This window comes from Sphaeroforma arctica (genome assembly GCF_001186125.1).
Source record: "Sphaeroforma arctica JP610 unplaced genomic scaffold supercont1.173, whole genome shotgun sequence".
In the NCBI taxonomy this organism is placed as follows: Eukaryota; class Ichthyosporea; order Ichthyophonida; genus Sphaeroforma; species Sphaeroforma arctica.
Genome location: NW_014040385.1, coordinates 16765 through 24946, shown reverse-complemented (window position 1 = coordinate 24946; position 8182 = coordinate 16765). Strand labels below are relative to the sequence as shown.

The 8182-nt window shown below is 43.7% G+C and overlaps 2 protein-coding genes across 2 annotated transcripts in view; one reads left to right on the top strand and one right to left on the bottom strand.

The window, feature by feature from the left end:
* The window catches only part of SARC_03406 (hypothetical protein), a 13169-nt gene extending 6164 nt beyond the window's left edge, over window positions 1-7005 (top strand). The window contains exons 7-15 of the mRNA XM_014302788.1: window positions 405-588; window positions 1201-1438; window positions 1825-2004; window positions 2870-3206; window positions 4298-4640; window positions 5144-5341; window positions 5897-5980; window positions 6322-6402; window positions 6620-7005. Of these exons, the coding sequence (XP_014158263.1) occupies window positions 405-588; window positions 1201-1438; window positions 1825-2004; window positions 2870-3206; window positions 4298-4640; window positions 5144-5341; window positions 5897-5980; window positions 6322-6402; window positions 6620-6790 (1816 nt within the window). The 3' untranslated portion in view covers window positions 6791-7005. The remainder of the gene's footprint in view (window positions 1-404; window positions 589-1200; window positions 1439-1824; window positions 2005-2869; window positions 3207-4297; window positions 4641-5143; window positions 5342-5896; window positions 5981-6321; window positions 6403-6619) is intronic.
* Window positions 7006-7661: 656 nt separating this feature from the next.
* The window catches only part of SARC_03405 (hypothetical protein), a gene marked incomplete at its 5' end in the record, with an annotated part of 2010 nt that continues 1489 nt past the window's right edge, over window positions 7662-8182 (bottom strand). Inside the window, one exon of the mRNA XM_014302787.1 lies at window positions 7662-7814. Coding sequence (XP_014158262.1) covers window positions 7696-7814 — 119 coding nt within the window. The 3' untranslated portion in view covers window positions 7662-7695. The remainder of the gene's footprint in view (window positions 7815-8182) is intronic.

The following is an 8182-nucleotide window of genomic DNA, read 5'->3' as shown; positions in this document are numbered from 1 at the left end:
TATATATATATATATATAGTGTGTGTGTGTGTAGTAGTAGTATATATATATATATATATATATATATATGTATAGTATATATATATATATATATATATATATATATATTTGTGGTATGGTCTGGTTGGCGTATCAATCATTTAATTAATTAACATCACCTGGATTACTTATTCAGGTATCATTAGTGTACGACTACGTACATCCTTATCATCACATCCTCATCCTTTTGAGCATAAAAAATCTGACTTAGAGTGCATAAAGCCTTACCATTATGGAACATTATATATTATCGAAAATACCCCAATTTTCAATAGGATGTACTGCACAAAATAACGATCACACCAGTTTCTACCATCGTCCTTATATGCATAAACCCTGTGCCTTGTGACCATACTTTCCTGCAGTTTCTACCACTCTGGTAAGCGCAACGCCGACTGCACCATCCCCTTATCGGAGATTCTGTTGTGCCATCCATGCGATACCAACCCCTTTGAGGGGGCCTTCCTTGAAGTGCACACACTAGGTATCGTGTACTACATCGCATACTCGACTGCTGCCATTAGAGACCAGTGGATGAATAAAATCCAGGTAGGCGTTGGATTTGTCTGTGTGTGGCTGTGTTTATCTGTTGTGATACTGTTTCTTTGCATAGATTTTCTTACTATATCTACCTAAATTCCTGTGTACGTTGGTGGCTGTTGCTGTTCCGTACTATCTATTGGAGAGAGCATATGTGTGTGTTTCTATACTGTGTGTGTATGTAGCCACTTTGTAAGGCTATTCTTGGAGAGGCACACTCTAGGCTATTTTATATATGCAAAGGATTTGCTGGTGTTATGTGTGGCTATTTGCAAGTCCTTGTGTGTGACTTACAGATTGCAAAGCATTGTAGCACCTACGTCTATTCCTGGAATTGCAAGCTCTGGATATCGTAGGCATAAATAAATGCGGGTTGAGCGGCACTTATTTGCATGAGAAGGAGGGGTTAGAAACAAGCCCAATGGTCCTCTTCGATACCTTGCAAGGCCCAAATACTATTCTTTTCTGGCAATAATAAAATCTGATAAATTCAACACTCACTACCACCCTTATATTTTGCCCAATTCAGTGCGATTTTGACAGCATTCTTCTCGCAATATAAAAACCCAATATATATAAAACTCCCACTAACACTCTGATATTCTCCTCAATACCTTCCAGGCCCAAACCAGTGCCGTTTTGGCGGCGAGTTTCTCGCAAGGAAGCATACAGCTGAAGGACGATCAGTCCATGATTGCGTCTCTCTCCGCCAGCGCGCGCGCTAATTTTGGCGGGCTCCAAAAGACACACACCTTGGGCCACGCCCATCAGGGCTCCCGAGCACGGATCAAGAACAAGGCCAAGCGCATATCCTCGAGTGCACATGATAAGGTGCTAAAGCCTATCAAGCACGTGGCAGGTGGGTGTATTGAAAGTAGCATCTGTGTGTATTCGCGTGTCTTGGAAGTGAATGTGGCGAGTGTATGGAAGTATCAGTTTGGAAAATGGATTCTGGTAGGTATTGGGATGGCTTTGGAGTAGTATCTTACAAGCGCGAATTAAGAACAGGCAGACATATATTTCGAGTATACATGACTAGTTGTTAAAAACCATAAAACACGTGGCAGGTGAGCGGTTATAGATCGGTAGTTGGGCTCGAGCGAATATTCGGAATTGAGAGTATATGCTGGTAGTATTTTAAGATAATTAATTCGGGTTGGCGAGAAAAAAAATGGGTACAATTTGGGGCACTGCATGCATTGAAGATTGCATTTATATCTATCATGTCGTATTCATTCTGCACAGGGAGAGGCAGAGATAAGGGATCCACCGGCGACCTCGACAAACTGGGCAAAATCAGTGACAGTCTTATGACGTACAACTCGGAGGCCAGCATGCACAACACGACACCTATTCTCTCCAATAACGCCACACCGGAACCCTCAGAACCACCATCACTGAATGGCAGTATGTCTGAGTTCGAAGGTAGGTGCAGACTACTACTTCATGCATTTTATATATATATATATATATATATATATGTATGTATATATATATATATATATATGTATGTATGTATTACATATATATATATATATATGTGTGTGTGTGTATGTATGTATTATATATATTATATATATGTGTATATGTATATATATATATATATGTATGTATGTATTTTTATATGTATATGTATATATATATATCTAATATGTATGTATGTATGTATGAATGTATGTATGTAAGTATGTATGTATGTATATTAGTTATATGCTTTGTGGATGTTATGTACATAGTTCGTACTAGAGGTAAGGCCATGCTGAGAACATTGCGGCGGACCTGCTTGGCAATGCAAATACAAAGGCTGGCTGGTGATTGCCTGCCTATTTATGACCGTTGCGGGAATAAGTTACGAGTGAAATTATATATAGAGATGCGTGATACGTAAGATTTAGTCAAGTGTGATGGCTTATTACCCCGTATTTTTCAAGGACCTCTTGTTCTTTCCTCTACCATGTAACAGTGTCATATATCAATGTGGCAACAAACAGTCATTGCTATAGTTTCATTCCGCCTCGGGCTGCACGACCCCTACCATTCAACCCCACACACCGCTTCGGCCATATATGCATAGCAAGCGCATTGATCGACGACACACTCGGGCGTACCAACTTACCCGTTACTAGTCATCTCATCTCACCCACAGGATGTATCACATAGGTGTATATATATAAGCGTATACACATGTATCTACATCCCCATTTACATACACTCTTATGTACTTATACACCAGCCACTACATACATATCCACCACTCGCGAACTCAATTTATTTCCTCCATTCACCTCAGGCTCATCCGCGGCCATACCCATCACCGGAGCCCCGACCGACGACACGCTCGAAGTATCGCTGCATCCCTTACCACGCACACCCGAGCCCATTGACTCTCCCAACGCAGCAAGGCAGAAGTGTACGACCAAGGTTCACTCGCACAAACTGTCTACGGCTAGCGCGCACTTAGACGATAGTCAGACAGTTGTGGTGTCGAATATAGCTCCGGCGATGGTAGGTAGGAATCAGCGATCGAGTAGTGTCGCGACGGCCCCATTGGAGTCCGTGGATGAGAACCTGTCGAGCACGTTTTTGGAACCAGAGAACCCTGCGGATATGTACCTCGTTCGATCTAAGTATGTTGCGGCTACAGTACTACGTCTGTGTGTTCTATTGCTTGGTTCTATTTTAGGTAGTGTTCGGGTGTTAGCGTTTTGGCATGTTGTGCTGGCTCTTGGAGTGTAAAGGCGAGTATCTGTCCAGCATGGTTATGGAACCGGAGAACCCGGTATGTTCCTCGTTCTAACTAAGTATGTTGGGGGCAAAGTGCTACGGTTGTGTATTATTTCGCCAGTGTCTTTCTTTACGAAGGGTTTGCATGGTTGCGCTGCTGCTGGAGTCTACAGATGAATGTTTGTTGAACATGATTGTGGAGTCAGAGAACCCTGTGGATATGTATTTCTTTTGACCAAAGAAAAAAGTTCTTGTATTTATATATATGACAAGAATCAGATGTGCAAATTCAAAATGTATTGGGGGTGTTGCCTATGCTGTGTTTATCTGATATGGGTGTTAAGTCTGAATGCTGTCTTGAAAATATCAACAAATGCGGACATGGAATGCTGAGTATGTGAAAAGTTGTGCGGGTATCAAAATCAGAAAAAGCAATCGGCACCCAAATCGTATGGATTAGAGGTTCTGTGATAATTTATCACGTCCACGTCCGATCGGACGCGACTTCAAAGTGGGCTCAATAATAGTACCCCTTCGTGTCTGTGTCTGTGGGGCACATCTTCATTACTCACAAGCGCAGATAGCCATAGAGTAACCTATAAATGTCCTCTCGTGTATAAACATCCGCTGTCTGCCGGATCAGGCGGAACATAACTGACCCTACTTCAACAAGGACACTTTTTTTATAAAGGAGCCGATTCTAAAATGGTTACAGATGTTTTGCAATTCAAATATCGAGTGCTTGGGTTACTATTATACGAACAATCGTGCACCATACATGTCTACGCCCTACCCGAAGTCGGGCATAGTCTCAGTTGGCCTCGGCAACAGGCGAACATCGGGATATACACACAAAAGACACCTATCGCTTTGGTGACACCCACACAACACATCCTTTGTCTCAGCACAGCACACCGAGCATCCAACCTGTCTTAGTTGTATACACACAACACTAAACATGATTTGCATCCGTCCTTCTTCCCCGTCTGTACAGGTCTCGCTGGAAGTCGAACCGTATCATCCTCAACAATCGCTTGATCTACTTCGAGCTTCTCCAACCACTCACTCACCCGTGCGCGCTCATCTCTGCCGCCTTGCTGCTCGTGCTTGGGTTGAACCAGAACTCCTCCAAGAGCATGATTGTGTCGTACCTGGACTGTGTGTCTGCGCTGAAGCGTATCTCTTTACAGCAACTGGCAGTGATGGATCCCTCGGAACGCAAGGCGTTTTTTCTAAATCTGTATCATTGTATCGTTGCGCACTATCTGCTGGTCATGGGGACGCCATCCTCTACCCGGCGCGGTATATCCGAGTTCTACGACGAGTGTAGTATGCAGGTAGGCGAGTGGTTCCGTGCGTGTGCTTGTACGCAGGTGTATGTGTAGCGTATATATATGTAGTAGGTATATGTGTAACATATGTATATTTAATGGGTATATGTGCAACGTATGTATGTATCTGGCAGTCTATGTAGGTGACCCATGCTGATATTTGCTCTCGCTGGAGTAGGAAATCAGGCGCACATGAGTTAGTCTTCCAGTACATAGCACGTAAGAAATCAACCATCTGCGCTTAAAATTGGTTCGTGAATTTTCCGGAGTGAAGTGAAGCGCATATAATACTGCAAAGCTTAAGCCTTAGTTTTACAGTACATGCATCCATCATCATGACGCCCGCAATGCCTCCGCGTCTCCGTTCTTCCGGGTAGGGAATAGACTCGAGCTTGATCCTATAGCACATCCATATACCGCCGTAGCACTATCATTCAATCGATTTTTCCCGAAAGTACAGGGTTAGCAACCCTAAGAACCCAAACCCAAACCCTAACAAACCTTTCTAGGTGGGGAAAAATGTCTTCTCACTATCAGAGATTGAGAACGGCATCCTGCGTGCGGCAATGACACCCCCAAAGAAGTCCATGCGATACAATCCGCAAAAGGCGATATCAAACGAGCTGAGACAGATACTAGGGGCGCAGCAGGTGGATCCGAGATTAGCCATGGCTGTCAACTATGGCACCAAAACATGTGGCCAGTCGGTGAGTATTACTGCGAGCATATGAATTGACTAAACTTATCAGAATGCACCTGTTGCGACTCATATGGTGGTATGTACTTCTGGGCGATCGCGGGGTGGTCCGTTGTTCACGGGACAAGGATTGATCGCATGTGCGGGTGTGTGTGGTATTGTATGGACGTGTGTATTGTGCGACTAGAGCGAAGGATTTTGAGCTCAGGGGTTTCGAATACACCGAAAGCACCGTTTCATTGTACCAGTTTGCGGTGCATACATCCTCGTGACCTTTTGGGTCCCATCGCCTCCCCCTCTCTTTTAGGGTTGATGACCCTGAAACCCCTAAAACCCTAAAACCTCACCACCAAGGACAACCCCCTGAAGACCAAAGATTGCCCACACCCTTGTAGCAAGAATTGGGCGTTGTTGGATGCTATGCACACGGGGGACACATACCACACAGTGATCAGTTTGACAACCCCGGCGTATAACAGCGGACTTTGTGTTCCCTGCACGTTTAGTTCCTACAAAATACATGTCCTCAACTGCGTATTCGAACTCGCGCCTCTTCTCTTGGCAGGTATTCATATACTCCGACGACCCAGATGTACTAGACAGCCAACTAAACTCCGCGGCCCGTATCTTCATCCAGCGTAATGTAATGGTATGTATGTGGATACTGCACCCTTGACATAGAAGATGCGATTCAAGCACTTCATTAGTTGTTGCCATTGCGTTCGTGAGGTGCCCTGTATGAGTTGTTAAATGGAATGTTGCTATTCATAATTTATATTCCCGTACAAACCGTGACTATCCTGTCCTGCCTTTGGCGTCTGATAAATTCATTCACACACATTTGCAAATACACGAGGATATTTGTATATGATGCTGGGGTTAATTGGGTGCCCCATAAAAGCACAAGGGGTCTCTGTTATCAACGAAATCTTATATAGCTCAAGGAACGCTTTCTGTTCGTTGTACTGACCAAGTTTTCTTTTGCTTCAGGTGGACACAAAAAGGAATACAGTCACACTCCCCAAAGTATTCGAGGTTTATTCTGCCGATTTTGGAGCAACCAAACTTGAGGTGAGTTAGCAGCATTCCAGTAAAATCAACGAGCATTTCGTCTTAGGTTGTATACATCACCAGAACTCATTCGGTTCGAACCATTAGATCTCGTAGTACTACAACGGCGTGGAATTTAACTGTGCCTTTGAGACTTGACCGCACGCTTCGAATAAAACTATTGGGTCTTTACTGACGCCTGCATGCTTCCCACTTCCCACACTCATCCCCTCTATAGATGCTGGATGTACTGCGCAAATATGCCGACAAATACACGGCCCAGGAAATCGGGAAAGTGTGTGAGGTGATGAGGGAGAAGGATGCCAAGTTCAAGAAAGGCGACATCTCATGGATAAACAACCTCGACTTGCGCGAAGGCCGCCTTGCCCACCTGGATAGCTCTAACTAATGCGCCATCGTAAACCTAGTCGTTTGAGGAATATAATTTAATATGGTAGATCGGATTTTATAGTAAACTGTTTGTGCACCAACACACTCAAGTCATCGACTGCTCGGTACTGGGTGCAAAGCAGGTCACGGCAAATAAAATAGCTTAATAACAAAGACCCCTATCAAGAGCGTAAGCAGGGTCATAGATATCTATATAAAGACAACATGTAGCGCCTAGTTTTCGTTCTCTTTGTGACGTAGAGGTGTTCTCGATGCTTAGTGAGTTTTGAATCGATTCAGCATCATAGACCAGGCATGCAACATGGCGTATTTGCGTGCATACCAAAACGGAGAGTAGGGATTTGTCGTGAGATCCGATCCAAGCCAGACTAAATCAATATATATTGTTGGAATCCCATACGATATTTTGGCCCCTTCCTGAGAACCTCATGGATATTCTGCCAACAGACGTTATGAACTGTAGACTTAGGCAAGTACTCAAAAGTTGACCGAAGTGAATCGATCGGTCATATGAGAGGACAATGAGGACCAAAATGAGTTTGATCTCTAATATTTATTTCTTACATTACTAATAACCTTAGTTAGTTCATCCATTTCCAGGATAATAGCACTCATTTCACCTCTGCCCGCTATACCACGGTAGCAGAGTCGCCCGATTTCGCCCGCGGCACGCTGCACTGATCGAATCAACCGCCTCGAGACCTCTTTAGGTGTAAGAAAAAGCCCGTGAAATGGGTGTCTGGTGAACCGCCGTGTTATGGACTGTTGCATACCCAATGCCTTAGACCCAGCGCACTTGTACCTCGCGGTATTCTCACCTACATATGTCAATCGCCTAATATTGTACTAAATATTTACGGGATATGGGTATCATTTGTGCCGTTCACCCTAGGTGTCTCTTGATTATTTTACTGAAGTCCTCTTCTTCAGACTCATACTGGTCATCAAGTCTCCGAGGCTCGGCTTAGAATGTGCGATGTCTTCTTTGGATGGTAGCAGCACTTTCCTGCAGTGTTTGAGATCTGTAATGTTCGAGTTGATCAGAGTTGGTGAGGCGACAGATATGACAGTGAATGATATTAAATAAAACACGTACTACCAATGGCCTTCCAATACATTTGAACTGCTTGGCCCATGGTGAACATCAGGCGCTAACTGTATACTTCACAGCTGGAAGGTGGAATGCGGTACAACGTTGATAAGCCGCCAAAATTGATCCACTCAAGACAAAATTAATCAACCCAATATTGTAATGCAGAACCACAGTTCATATCGCCAGTGCACTTAATCGTGACTACTTGATCATCAAGTTGTACAGTCCTATATACACTTTCAATATAGCTATGCAGTTCTATATACACCTTAATATATATATATATATATATATATA